The sequence below is a fragment of the Benincasa hispida genome, chromosome 1, assembly GCF_009727055.1.
Source record: "Benincasa hispida cultivar B227 chromosome 1, ASM972705v1, whole genome shotgun sequence".
Taxonomy (NCBI): domain Eukaryota; kingdom Viridiplantae; phylum Streptophyta; class Magnoliopsida; order Cucurbitales; family Cucurbitaceae; genus Benincasa; species Benincasa hispida.
Genome location: NC_052349.1, coordinates 7,631,742 through 7,647,376, shown reverse-complemented (window position 1 = coordinate 7,647,376; position 15,635 = coordinate 7,631,742). Strand labels below are relative to the sequence as shown.

General features: G+C 33.5%; 1 protein-coding gene across 1 annotated transcript; it reads left to right on the top strand.

The window, feature by feature from the left end:
• On the top strand, positions 1-6,032 carry LOC120092194 (phosphatidylinositol 4-phosphate 5-kinase 10). Its single transcript, XM_039050433.1, has 10 exons — positions 1-360; positions 1,075-1,137; positions 1,447-1,603; positions 1,911-2,076; positions 2,260-2,370; positions 2,863-3,050; positions 3,229-3,323; positions 4,761-4,830; positions 5,121-5,408; positions 5,524-6,032. Exons 3-10 carry the CDS (start codon positions 1,455-1,457, stop codon positions 5,537-5,539), a joined length of 1,083 nt encoding a protein of 360 aa, XP_038906361.1. The 5' UTR covers positions 1-360; positions 1,075-1,137; positions 1,447-1,454; the 3' UTR covers positions 5,540-6,032.
• Positions 6,033-15,635: the final 9,603 nt, after the last annotated feature.

Genomic DNA, 15,635 nt, shown 5'->3' with positions numbered 1-15,635 from the left:
CCGTGGAAGGAAAGGGCAGAGGAGTACCTAAGAATGTACTTAAAGGGCCAAAGAAGGCACATTGGCAATGGAGATTTGATTTAGTGTTCCGTTTCCTAAAAATAGAGGGGGTGGTTAGAATAGGCCACAACTAAATGTGGCGCCAAAAACTGTATTTTCCCCTGCAATTCAATCGCCTCTAACCTCCATTTCTGACACACCCCTTTCCATTCCTACATCCCCCAATCAAACCCTTCTAACCATTTCAACAAAAACCAACATTATCCCTCTCCTTCCCCCATTTTCTTCTTTATCTCTTCTCTTCCTTCCCATGGCTCCCTCATTTTCTCCACCCATCAACCCATTCTTCTTCTGACAAAGGTAATTAATTCTTCTTCCCTTTTCATCTCCCTCTCGTGTTTTCCTCTTCATTTATTGCCTGATTGCTTTTCTTTTTTGTTCGAGGATTGAACTGCTTAAATTTTGCAAGTGGGTTTGGTTGATTTGATTCACATTTTGTTTTTCTTTCACATGCTTCTTCTTTGTGGTAATCTGGGTTTCTCCGATCCTAATGAAACTGGGCGTTTCTATTTTTACTTCTGTTAGTAACTTTATCTTGGGGTCCTATCTCTGTAACGTTCTGAGTACATCAGAACAGGTTGGGGCTGCCCACCCTCATAGCTTTTCTGGCTATGGTGGCCCACATTTTGAGAAAACAACCTCGCCTAAGATGACCCAGAATTCCTGATGCTTGTAATATAATAGTGGAGATAAGATGATCTCAGCTTTAGAGAGCTAGCTGGCTAAATCTGAGTACCAGTAAATATCGTAAAGGACAAAAGAACTAAACTGAGACAGATGCCATGGGAGAATGCTAAATCATTAACCTGATGTTTTGTTATGTGATTAAGTGTTTGAGGTTGTGATCCCATCTGGGTTGTATGTAAATTAGTCCATGACGATCATTTTTTTTCTCCTGCATCTTTATATAAATTTATCTTGTTCTCTAGTATGGCTTTTGTGAATATTCTGGAGTGCAAAGCATTTGTAATTAACTCTTGACATTTGACATTTGTTTTTCTTGGCTGATTTTAGTTGAAATCAATCTGGGAATTCAACGACTTCTGGATTAAGCAAGGGACATTGGGCATTGATCAGGTTTGTATAATTGCTCTATAGAGATGGCATCTTTCAAAATACCACGTGCTTGGTTGCAAGTCTTATTGCCAAGCAAGCTAACCCCTCCCCACGCAATAATTTTGAACACCATTTCTGGTGATCTCAATCATTGTAGGTTTTAGAAAGATTCTCAACTAGACAATTTTGAAAGATTCTCTACAATCCCTGTATTTGACCAAGCACTTTCGTTTTGATAACATTTGGGCTGCTTATGAGTGATTAGTTTGAGAATCCTATCCAAGTTTCTGTTGCAATTGTTTGTATTTGAATAAGATCTCTCTGTTGCAGGGTAGTTCATGGCAATGGGGAGAGGGGAGCTCTCACCACAGGACTTCAAAGCCACTAAAAATAATTGGATTCAATATACCAAGAAGAATAATATACGTCTTCCTCAAGGCTCATATACTGACTTCGAGTGGAAGGACTATTGTCCTGCAGTATTCAGGTTCTCCACCCTCAAAATCTTAGTAGCTATTTTAAGATGGGGGGGAAAAGGCAAAGGGAATTTTTCCGAACTGGCTTTATTTGAAACTATTTTTTCTGGAAAGGGGGAAAAACTCGTTAGCTTAATTGAAGGCAACTAATCAAGGTTTCTTGTGGATAAATAATAACCAAAACCCAGAAGAGCTTATCTATATTTTGTGAACCCAACCCCTTAAAGTCTAAAATTTCAACATAACCTCAGTAATCTTAAGCTAGATGAAGTTAAACTCTGACAGTTATTATTTTCTCTGTTTCTTTTTTTCATTCAGAAACATACTAGAGCTAGAGAAAATAGACTATGCTGACTATATGTTGTCTATTTGTGGTGATGAGACCTTAAGAGAGGTTTCTTCACCAGGAAGAATTGGCAACGTGATATTTCTGTCAAATGACGACCGATTTGTGATTAAAACTCTGCGAAAATCTGAAGTCAAGGTAAGGTCATCAACCCTGCTTATTCGAGAATGAAAGCTTTCTTTACAGATAAATTGAATTCTAGTTTTCCAACCAGAAATTTATCCCTGAAAAAGCTTTTTTCCTCCCTTGAAACTTTCTATTCTATATGTTGAATTTAGAGTGTGCATTGAGTCCTTACTTTAGCTCAACTCATGATCTCAGGTTCTCAGGGAGATGCTTCCAAAGTACTATCGACATCTAAAAACACATGGGTTTTCATTGTTGACTACGTTATATGGACTTCATGTAGTGAGACCAATTGGAGGTATTAAGGTGAAAATTTCAGTAACCTTAATATCTTTATCTTTTTGAAAAGTTAACTCCTGAAAAGTATATATATAAAGTAAAGTTCTTACTAGCAATTAAGACTCGTCCTAAAATTACTAATCAACAATTTCAGAATCCCCTTTCTAATGTGAGTTGTTTAACATATGTTCCTCTCCTCCTACAATATATTAGAGATTTGTATTTAGGTCCTGTCTCATGAGCTTAGATCTTACTGTATCTGTAGGAGTACAAAGATAAGCACCTCTGCTATATGACCTCTCATAGAATGGCTTTTTCTAAGCTTTGATGAAGAAGTTCATCTGGAAGACTGCAATTCATAGATTGTAGTGATTATGCGTGTACTTTTCAATATCCTGAAAGGCCCTATTTCCAAAAGCTCTAGCTTTCATTTGAACTAAAGCATAATGTGATACTTCCTGAAAGATTGTTCAGAGTAATTTGAGTTTTGTGCTTGTTTAATTGGTTCTGTTTTCACAGGTTTATTTTGCAGTCATGTCAAATGTATTGCAATCAGATTTGCACTTGCATCGGCGGTATGATCTCAAAGGCTCATCAAGAGGACGAAATTTCAATAAAGTGATCGTCCATGAGGAGATAATTTATAAGGATATAGATCTTGATTTCTACTTTTACCTAGAACCATCACTCCGTAACAAGATATTGTCGTAAGTCCATTGCTCTAATGCTTTCTAAAATACTTTAGGAGGATTTCTCAGATTCATAAAAATCCATCCTAAAGAAGAAGCTTTCCTTGTGGAAAGATAGTTTCTCATCACTTTTCTATCCTCTTCCCATGGCATAGTTTTATGAGTGTTCTGGTTCCTCCTTTGTTTTTCTTTTCAGACAACTCAAGTATGATTGCGAGTTTTTGGAGGCCGAGGGCATCATGGACTATAGTCTTTTGCTTGGTGTACATATAGAAGCCTCCTCGCGTCAAGGTGTTTCTCTCCCTTATCTGTCATATTTGAATGTATATATCTTATGATTGTTTTTTTTTTCTTTTCAATATGGTGGGATAATCAAACTTTAAACCTCAAAGTTGATAGTATAAATTTTATGTGAATTAATCTATGCATGATCAATTTGATAGTGTAGATTTCCATGCAAAGGTGGAGGAAGGAAATATTGACATACCCAAATGGCGGCAAGTTGGTCATGGGCCATGGGATGTGTAATTAAAGATTAAATTTTCTTTCACTCTTTGTTGCTTCAAATTAAATATAAGTTCATAATATGCATTTTTATGTAAGAAATAAATGGAATTCAACGCTGCTTCAGGCCGTAGGAATTAAATATAAGTTCATAATTAAGTCTTTTACAAGTTTTTTTTTTTTTAAAACTTTTTTAACAAAAGAAAAAAAAAAGTGTCTCTTTTCTCTTTCTATACTTCTCCTACATGTCAAATATTTACGGGTGAGGAACAATAAATTCCTATTGGAATATAGAAAAGTGGTCTAGGAGATTAGAAATGAGGAAAAATAAGTTAACTTGAACATAATTCAACTGGTTAAGACATATATTATGAACAATGAGGTCAGATGTTCGAATCTTCTAACTCCAAGTTGAACTAAAAGTGATAATAATAATGATAATACATAATGCATGTCTTTAGCTTGCCTATTTCAAGAAGAGGTAAGATTTTCTATCAACCAACTTGTATCTCTTCTGTTCAACCAAGTTTTCAAATAAAGTAGACCTAACAACGTTGGATCAAGTAACTTTAGTTTCTCCTTGAACTTTGCCGGAACGCAAGACAGGCTGAATTTCTTGGCCTCGCAACTAGGCATAGCCCATGGTCTGTGTTAGGAAAGTCATTAGGACATCTATTTGTGTTTTGTTATTCTTTGTAGTTTGTCATTTAGTATTATTGTCGCTAATCCAAGGCCATAACATAATAAGAGCATCACCTTTTATCCAAGTGACCATCTTCTAGGAAAATTAGCTGAGGAAATTGTGCAGGTTTTATTTTTATTAATATTTTTTCTGCTAGGATATAATTATGAGGTTGAACTTTATGAGAATATATTTTAATAAGTAGTACAAATGTCACTAGTATTCAAAGCATCAATACAAAGATTAGATTAAGTTAATTCCACATCTGCAGGATATTGACCGTTTTACTTTCAGACGTTTGTTCAATTCACATATTAATTTTTGGAACTCCTTTCTTCCTCTTTCATTATGACATCTACATCTGAAGTAACTCTTGGTTGTTAAATATATATCAATGATAGTAACACACTCATTATATAAGGCAGTCCGAGTTCGGCTGAATCATCATTTGTTTAGCATTACGCTGAAAAAGAAATAGTGAACCGAACATAAATTATCATGGTTCAACTCAGGCTCATTAGACAGGAGAAATTCTGTTTCAGGAATGAGGACCGGTCCAGTTCATGACGATGCAGAATTGACTGTTGCTGACATTCTTAAACATAATGGCAGGTATGCACCATCAATCTTTGGCTCTTCAGGTCATTCTGATTTCTATATAAGAGCAAAAACCAGATTCTGTTTCTATTCATGTGATCTATTTGGTGAATATGAACACGAAAGCTGAACCGAATTTCAGCCAGAACGGCTTATTTTGAGCTAGCCATGGTCTGCTTTCCAGTTTGAATGTATAATACATGCCAATCATTGTCTGTTTATCACACAAATCAACTACTTCCCACCGATGAATTATGAACAAAAATAGTATTTTGACTAACAAATTGTTGCATGCTTGGTATCAGGTTTGGCGCTAAGCTTCCTGCTAGTGCAGTCAGGACGCCAAGGAATGAGATGGGGATTGTTTCATCACCAAGCAGGGTGAGGGTGCCAGAGTGCTACAATGTATTGCTATACTTTGGAATAATAGACATTTTCCAGAACTACAATGTGATAAAGCGCCTCGAGCATGCTTACAAATCGATACAGTATGATTCAAAGTCAATCTCAGCCGTGAATCCCAAAGTATATTCTTCTCGCTTCCAGGATTTTCTTGCCAAAGTATTTCTAGCAAGAGAATCAAGTAAAAACTGGTGAGTCTCTTTACCACTATTCATTTACTTGTTCCGAAGAAACTGGCAAGCCATATTCATTCTTAAACAGTGGCTTTAGGAGTCAACATCCAATCTTTATATGATCATTTTACAGGAATTTTGAGTTTTGATCCATGTCAAGTCAACCCAGTGGGGGAGAAATCAACAAAAATAAGTTATGTTTGTTCCTTGCCCACATCATGATTTGCAATAATGTATAGGAAGGCATTGAGGGTCAGGTAGGAGAGGGGATTGTTAGCAGAGACAAATACATTGCAGCCGAATATGAAAATGGAGCTTCATTGTTTCAGGAAGACTGAGAGAGGTTATTAGAAATGGCTCAGGCGTTATCTTTTGATTCATGCAAGAGTTATAGTAAAACATTTATAAACCGTTGTGTTGTTTGCCTGAAATTTCTTTACTTTATGGTTCTATTGACCTTGTTTTGAATTCATTCTATTTGGAAGTGTATTTATGACACGAGGAGCAAATGAATTGGATAAAATGTGAACTGAAAAATTCAGAGAAGAAGGGTGTTAGAGGAGGAAAACCCCATTTGTTCTTTATAAGGGAAAAAATCAAGCAACAGTGGGAAATGTGAAAATCAGTGCTCACTTTTTGAACTTTCTATAATTACGTTTGAATCTGTTTCTTTTGTAATACTGCTTGATCAAAGCTAGCTGTTTCTACATAATATAAAAATCTAACCGTTGCAAAAAGGGCTTTCTCCAGAAATGGAAAATGGTAAATAAGGTGTCTCTGCCATCTGCCCCACGATTGACTCTGTAATTTCCTTAAAACAGATGATCCGAGATCCCTCTCTCTTTCTCCGTTTCTTTTTTTCTTTCTGTTTCTCTTTTAAAGAGAAGATCCATATCCCAGATTTGCCTTACCCGTCTCCATAAATGCTTAATACCACCTTCTTCAAAATGATTCTTCCCTCTCTATATAATGGTGTCTCTGTGAATGACTGAATATGCATTGTTTCCACCGGTGGCGACGGTGGAGGGTGAGGCAGAGGGCAGCGATGGAGCTCCCTTTGATTCAAAGAGAGGGTGGGAAGAAGGTTAAAGGAAGTGCTGCGAGTTCATGGATGCCTGTGGAGTGCCGCGCCGCCGCCTAGGCCGCCGCACCTTCCAAAGGTTTGCATGCGCTCGGAGCTGTTCTTACCTTCTCTTTTCCTTTATTGGATTGAAGGGAGCTCCTCCTTTTATAACCCTCTCTTTTCTCATTTTTTCTATCTATCATTTTCTTCTTATTTTGATCTTTTGAAAAGGATTTTATTGTTTTCATGTAGCTTACTATAATGTTATTTTTGAAATTGTTAAATTAAATTATGGTTGAAGATGATTGAAAAGGTACTCTTTTATGGTGGATTTATTAAACTATCCAAAAAGGTAGCGATCGCAAATGTTTTTTTTTTTATTGGTGACGCTTTACTCGAGGGTGAAACAATTTGTATTGATCAATAACGTCTTGTTTATTAAAGAGACGATGACGATTATGTTTTAATAAACGTCAATCATTATTGTCGATGATCACGATACTTGTCTTAATATAATTTATTACCTTTTTTTTCTCTTAAAAATTATCGTTTAAAGAAAGGTTCTTTTTTTAAAAAAAAAAAAAAAAAATAGATAACGTGTATATAGTTCATATTATTGTTATTTTTTATAATGAAATTAAGAAAGAAAAGTATAATTTAGAAAAGAATGTGTAGTTTGGTATGAATGGTATATGTTAATTATATTATGTTGTTTCTCTTGAAGAATAAATTAATGTTGATATTTTATTTAATGTTTTGATGAAATCCAGAGTGGTGCCAAGAGTGTTATGATGAAATACAGTGCTTCCGTCACATCAATCCATCATAAGATGTTGTTGTTGATGACTTAGTTCGCTGGGCGATTGTTCAACCTTGTTTTTACCTGTTAGCTCCAGGATGTTCCTCCTTCGACCTATTAGCTTCTTCACCATGATGGAAAATCTTTTATTTCTTGCTTTCTTTTTTCTTTTTTGTATTTAGATTGTCACATGTACAGTGAAGATTTTATTGAAAATTATATATTCACCTATTAAATCCCAGTAGCCATTTAATTTTTAATTTTTTAAAATTACTCATTAACAATTTCTCTCCTTTGTTTTTAACCATATGCAAAAGAAAAAATAGAGTGAATTTGAGTTGACAGAGAATGAGAATCAAATCTCTAGAATAAAGAACGAGATAATCACTCACTTCAAAAAAATGCAAACTATTCTAAAAAATGGAAGAAAATATATTTAATTTTCAAAACTTAAATATAAAAGATCAAAATGGTTACCACACATTAGCTTTGGAAATCTAAACATAACTTTGTGGAGTAGAAAGCATAAAACATCACTCAAACACAGAAATTTAGTAAAATAATAATAATAAATTAATAAAATACCCCATTTATCGGAAATATGATATCAATATAATGCATAAACTGCAATGTATTAATATTTGCCCTCAAATGTTATATGTTAGTTTTTCCCCTCTTTTTAATACAATAATTATGAGTTATCCAACCTCTCTAACTTTTAGAAAGGAAAATCGTACCAATAACCATTGAGTTAAGTTCGTCTTAGTAAATATTTTATATGCTCGTTAAATTTATTTTATTTTATTTTATTTTATCCATATATGTTTAAATCCTTTAATTTGAATCTAACCTTCCTTCTAAATTCTACCGATTCTACCAATTAAAATCTAAATATATTAGATTTTTTGGTTTGATAAATTTAGGATCCGTTTGGATTGATTGAGAAAAAAATATTTTTCAAAAAACTCATTTTTTTTTAAATACTTTTGATGAAAAAAATTAAAATATATTTAAAATCCTATTTTGAGTGATTGCCAAACACTTCAATTTCTTCTAAAATAACTTATTTCTTAAATTAAACACTTAAAAATGTATTCCAAAAACAACTTTAAACATAAAGTCTTATTTGAATTTTATTAATTAAAATTTCAAACCGTAGGTTTTAAGATTTTCCCACTTTCATAATATTATCTATACTATTGTGACTATTTCTCAAACTACAAATCATTGTTACCACCATTGAATTTTTTTAAAAAAATAAATCATTTTTATCATGTTTATTTCGCTTTGTTGCTATATGAATTTTGGTTCTAATTCCACTTGGTTGCGTAGACAGAGAGGTGATCGACCCATAATTAAGGGTCTATTTAGATTGATTTGAAGGGAAAAAAAAGTTTTTTGAAAAGTTTATTTTTATTTAAACACTTTTTGATAAAATTATTGAAAATATTCTTCAAAAACTATTTTGAATATTGATCATGATTGATAAAATATTCAATTCTTTTTAAAATGACTCATTTTCTAAATTAAACACTTGAAAATACATTTCAAATACATCCTAATTCCACCGAAGATTATATACTTCAAATTTTAGACTTTGATTGTTGAAATTCATCTGAAAAAAATTGGTAATCCACAGCTCCATAATTCTTTAAATTTTAAATGCTTTTTTTTAAAAAAAAAAAAAAATCGATTAGATTATGGCAGGCGTGGAGTTCACACTTCAAAATTTTACCTGGATTCTTGTATAATAAAATTTCAATGGGCTGCGAATACAAGTTGTTTCATTCGATAAATTCCAAGTTTTTTTCTAAGAAGAATTGATTAAATTGTTGCAGGTTTCTTACGGAATATTTTCCTATCTCCATCAAATTATCATAAAATTCAATTTTGTCTTTAAATTTAATTGAGACATATGCCACTATATAAGTAGTCTCAAATTTAATTATTTGTAATGATTTTGTCATTAATGTGAGAATAGCAATATTTAAGATTATTTTGTGTCATTTGATTTAAGATTTTAAAGATGTTTAAGAATTAAATATGGCTGAAAATAATAAAAAACTTGGGAATAAGATTACTGAGAATAAAAGATACTGTGTTTGGTTGTACATGGAAATGTCATCAAAATTTTAGGGTAACAAATTAGCTTTATATTTTATTTATAAAATTAATCATAGAAACCTCTATAAAATTTTGATAGATTAATTGATAAACAATAAATTCAATTCAAGATTTTAAACAAAATTAATTATTTAACTATCAAATAATAATATTAATTTATTAATTACAAATATTTGTATAATGAAGAGTTTAGAATTAAAGTTACTTTATTACATATATGATGTATCAATTTAATGGATTTATATAAATATGGTGTATTAATTAATAAAACAATCAAAATCAATTTTAAAAAATAAATATAACATCTTGTGGATAAAAAATAATGAATTATAATTGATCGATGATAAACTAATTATATTATTAAAAAATAATCTCATGAAATATTGATCATAATAACAATTAATTAACTACATATATAATTTATTAATGAATTAATAGTATTAATGCATTGGTTTTTTATGATTTATAAATATGGAGTAGTTAAATTCAAATATTCTAATTTAAAATTTAATATAAATTTCTAAATTATAAATTTAATATTCATATATTAATTAATTTTAATAATATAAAATAAAAGAATAGATTCATGTATTAAAAGAAGAGAAAGGATGAACATCAAGAAAACTCATCCTTTTGGATGGGTATCATCCATGGGTATAAGATATGCATGGGAATAGCTTATTCCCATGCTTAAAGCTTCAAAACTTCTACCAAACAAGGGGATGTATATCCTTTACACATTCACCCTTATTCCCATCCCAATTCCCTCAATCCAAATGTCCTTTTATGTAATCCAAATTCCCTGTTTTGGTTTCGAGGGGGTGCTACTTTCCGAATACTGAGGTTTTGCAGGCAATAATGACAAAAAAAAAAAAAAATCTTATTTCTGGAAGGGTTTTATTTAGCGTATGGACTTATTAAAGCTTGGGATTCATAGGGAGATTAGTTCATGATGGTCTATGAAGATATTCATTAATCCCTGGCTTCCTAGACCAGTATCTTTCACACCTGTGATCCTAAATTTGGGGATTCTAATGAGAGGATATCAATATAATTGACTACATGCGCTCTTCGGATGTGGACAAGGTTAAAAGTTTGTTTTACCCTGTGGATTGGGATGCTATCTTGAATATTCCGTGGCACTTCGACAACAGGGTCACTATATAGTCAAAAGCGTTTATCACGTGGCTTTTTTTGGAAATGGTAACGAGCCTAGTTTGAGTGAAAACAATTGGTTAACTGGTGGAAGAAATTGTTAGACGTATTTAAATAATAATGATGGAACTCGAGACATAAGCAGCGGAATTAGGATCTAATTATACTCTAATTGCTTTTAATTTAAAGGAAAAGATGCATGCAATTTGAAGGAAAAAAACAGCAATTAACTTACCTTTGAAGCTCCCGAAAACTGTTTTTCCTTGCTGAATCTCGACCCGAACTCTTTCAGACCACCACTAGAGTTGACCTACTATCCTCTGGACTCAGAACTGAGTTTGGGACCCGATGGATAAAGAAAATCGAGAGAGAGAAAGAGATGGGAAAAATAAAATGGAATTTTGGTTTTTTAGCCCAATTTTGAAAAAACTAAATTCGACAAAATTGCAAGAGTTTTAAATCCAAATTCAAAAGCCCAATTTATAGGGAAAAAAAAACCATGCAACAATTACATGAACCAAATCCATAAAAACCCAACACCTATAATTCACTATCTTAGTGAGCTTAATGTGTCCACTATAAGCCAACACCTAGCCTACTATTTTGTTAGTAGAAATATCGAACAAAAGTTTGGATTTTCCTACTAACTTTAGTCAAAGGGCAAAATAATCATTTGGTCAAAGTCAAACTTTGACCAAAAAGTCAACATTTTGACTTGTTATGATTTTTTTTTCATGTTGACTAATTTTGACCTCCCGAGCATGAATCCACATTCATTTTCTCGAAATTCAAATCACATTTGAATATAAGGTTGGTCAAAGTTTGACTTTTCAAAATCAAAAGTCAACTCATTGACTTTTTACATCTTTGACCATTTCCATTATTTCCGAGCTTCCGAATATGAACATATTCATATTCTCGATACTTAAATCACATTTAAATATTAAAGTTGTATCTCTAAACTGAAAAACCCGACTACTATATCACATATACTTGTCGGTTTCTCTCTCTTCACCTAATTTGAACAATTCGAATCATTCTATCATACTGTTCTAAGTTTATTCCATATGAGCTAGTAGGGGAACCTAATGAACCTATAGATCATGGGCTCCAACGATCCAAGATTAGCTGGCTAAACTCTTTTGACGAAGCTAATCAACATTCGTTAACTAACGGGTCATTCCACTATAATCCCGTAGTTACACACCTCTCACTATAGATATATTTGTGTCCATTTGATATAACCATGATTAGTAAGCTAATCCTTCACAGGTTTTTCGTATCTCAGCTGGGTCATAAAAACCGTTTTACCCCCAAGACTACATCTTGTTCCTTAAGTTCCACTGATCCTTTAATGAACAATTGGTTTAAGGTCTAACCTATAAACCGAATCCCTCTCGGGCCAAGGAGAGGGTGGAGCCCCTTATTCAAGACCTGGATTCAGTACTAAAAGGAACAACCTATCTACCTGTCTCTTATACACATCTAGATGTGTATAAGAGACAGCATCTATACAGATCTAAGGATAATTCCGAGTGAACAGGAGTTCATAGTTAGCTCAGGATTAAGATTAAGTTACATAGGTCATCAATTAACGAAATTGTCAATTTTATACATAAAACGGCATTTAGAACGTAAAAAGTGACATTTCATGGTTCAGTCTTATGCAAACTCATTGCATAGGATGCCCCCACTCACATATCTCTATATGAACGATTCAGGATCACATCGTTTGTACTAACTACAAAGTCTGTCTCTTATACACATCTAGATGTGTATAAGAGACAGTCTCTATATGAACGATTCAGGATCACATCGTTTGTACTAACTACAAAGTGGGCCGCATCCATAGTGTCCCCATAATAAGGTACCTAACCTTATTCATATACTATAGACCATTTTGGCTATATATTTGAACTTGATCCACATTTATGTCACTACATAAAGCTCAAACTACATTAAATAGCCTCAGGACTTTAGTTTATTGGATTCAAGATTACAATTTCAATAACAACTTTATCGAAAAATAAAACAGAATATGTTTATTAATTTACAAACTACGAGTTTTAGGATATAAAATCCAACAAACTCCCACTTGGACTAAAACTCCTAGTGGAGTATCACAATGTTGAATTTAAGTAAGAAACATATGAGTACAATAAAATATGAATACTATAAACTAGGGCATATACCCAAAAGTTCTCCCACTTTTCCTAGTTTACAAACTTCGTAGACCTAGACTCTGTAGATGACCTTCAAACACTTTAGCCGTGAGGGCCTTTGTAAAAGAATCAGCAATATTTTGCTCAAAAGATATATGGTCACTACAACGTCTCCATGATGTACAATGTCCCGGATCAGATGGTATTTGCGCTCAATATGCTTGTCGCGCTTGTGGCTTCTTGGTTTTCTTGAATTTGCAACTACACCACTATTATCACAATATAGGGTGATAAGCATATGCATATTTGGAACGACTTCCAAATTTGTTAAGAATTTCCTCAACCATACTGTTTCCTTTATTGCTTCACAAGCAGCTACGTATTCAGCTTCCATTGTGGAGTCCACAATACAGTTTTGTTTCACATTTCTCCACACTATTACTCCTCCATTAAGTACGAACACTGATCCAGATGTAGACTTTCTAGCATCTTTATCGGTTTGAAAATTAGAGCCAGTGTATCCAGTAAGGATCAAATTCATAGTACCATACATGAGCATGTAGTTTTTCGTTCTCCTAAAATACTTGAGGATATTCTTAACGGCAATCCAATGATCATATCTAGGATTGGATTGATACCTACTGACTATCCCTACTGCGTAACATATGTCAGGTCTAGTACATAACATTGCATACATCAGGCTCCCTACTGCAGAAGCATAGGGAATGCGTCTCATATCCTCAACATTTTGAGGTGTCTTAGGACATTGATCCTTTGACAAATGAATTCTATATCTGTAAGGTAACAGACCTCTATTGGAATTATGCATCTTATACCTAGACAACATTTTGTCTATATAAGTTGCTTAAGACATGGCTAGTGTTATGTTCTTGCGGTTCCGAATAATCTGAATCCCGAGAACATACTGCGCATTTCCTAAATCTTTCATTTGGAATTGCATTGCTAGCCATTTCTTGATATCAGTTAGGTAACCTATTTCATTCCCAATGAGTAGAATATCGTCAACATATAAAACTAAGAACGCTATAGTAGAATTGACGATCTTCTTTTAAACATAAGGTTCGTCAACATTCTGTTCAAAGCTATAAGATTTGATCGCAGTATCAAATATTATATTCCAAGATCTAGAAGCTTGTTTCAACTCATAAATGGATTTCTGAAGCTTACAAACCTTTTGTTCTTGACCCTGTGCAATAAACCCCTCTGGTTGAGCCATATAGGTACTCTCCTCAAGATCGCCGTTTAGAAAGGCTGTCTTGACATCCATCTGCCAAATTTCATTTTCATAAAAAGTGGCAATGGATAAGAGTATTCTAATCGACTTAAGCATAGCAACGGGAGAGAAAGTTTCTTCATAGTCCACTCCCTCTCTTTGGGTATAACCCTTTGCCACAAGTCGAGCCTTAAAAGTCTGTACTTTATCGGCTTGGTCTCGTTTTCTCTTGTAGATCCACTTACAACCAGTTGGTTTTACATCATTTGGTCGATCTACAAGTTTTCAGACAGAATTGAAGTACATAGACTCTATTTCGAGGTCCATGGCTTTGACCTACTGATCACAGTCCACATCTTTTATCGCCTATTTATAGGTCGATGGATCCTCTATGCCATTATTAGGTATGGCAACTTATGTTTCTGTTAAACTCAAGTAACAGTCAGGCTGATGAACAACCCTCCCACTACATCGAGGCATTCTCAACTCTTGAGAAGGATGTGACTGACCAGATGTACTAGTTTTATCTACTACTTTAGTAGATAAACTAGCTTTATCTGCAGCGTTTTTGGAAATTTCATTCAATACTGATCTACTGCGAGGTTGATGACTTCTTATGTGGTCTTCCTCTAAGAATGTGGCATTTTTCGATACAAATACATTATTCTCTTGAGAATCGTAAAATAGACCACCTTTTGTTTCTTTTGGATAACCTATAAATAGGCATATTTTGAACGGCGTTCCAATTTTTTTGAATTTTGCACCAACACGTGTGTCGGGCATCCCTAAATCCTAAAGTGACGTAAACTTCCTTTACGCCCTTTCCATAGCTCATAAGGTGTTTCTGAAACACTTTTAGAGAGAATGTTATTCAAAATATAGACAGCAGTCTCTAATGCATGTCCCTAAAAGGAATCAGGTAACTCAGCAATGCTCATCATTGAGCGAACCATGTCCAACAAGGTTATGTTTCTTCTTTCAGATACACTGTTCTGTTGAGGCATATTAGGTGCAAAGAGTTGTGACTTGATTCCGTGTTCTATCATATAGTCCTGGAATCTTAAGTCCATGGACTCCCCACCTCGATCTGATCGTAGTGTCTTAATTGTTTTACCTAACTGGTTCTCAACCTCAGCCTTATATTCCTTGAACTTTTCAAAAGAATCAGACTTGTGATGCATTAGGTAAATATGACCATACCTTGAATAATCATCAATAAAACTGATGAAATATTCATACCCACCTTGTGCTTTGACATTCATCGGTCTACAGAGATCCGAATGTACGAGCTCTAAGGGTATTGTGGCTTTGAGACCTTTTCCAGTAAAAGTTCTCTTAGTCATTTTTCCCTCAAGACAAGACTCACATGGAAGTAAAGAATTGTCTTCTAACTATTTAGGAGTCCATTCTTAACCAATCTCTCAATCCTATTGAGATTTATGTGACCAAGTCTTAAGTTCCATAGATAGGTATTGGAAGAAACTTTTTGTCTTTTATTCTGAGTTTCGATTGTTCTAAACATCTCAGTATTTAAGAAAATTTTGCTTTAGTTGGTCTTAACTTATATAAGTTGTTTTTAAGTATAGCAGAACAAATTTGAATACCTTTTCTGAAAATGAACGCTTCATTAACTTCAAAAGATATTGTATACATTTGTTCCGTAATACAAGCGATAGATATTAAATTCCTCTTCATAAGAGGTGCATAC

Bases quoted from the DNA above. Each gene is read 5' to 3' on its own strand.
- LOC120092194 (XM_039050433.1), top strand. From the start codon at position 1,455: ATGGCAATGGGGAGAGGGGAGCTCTCACCACAGGACTTCAAAGCCACT. The intron at 2,077-2,259 runs GTAAGGTCATCA...TCATGATCTCAG, and splicing joins TGCGAAAATCTGAAGTCAAG to GTTCTCAGGGAGATGCTTCC. The intron at 3,324-4,760 runs GTGTTTCTCTCC...ATTCTGTTTCAG, and splicing joins AGAAGCCTCCTCGCGTCAAG to GAATGAGGACCGGTCCAGTT.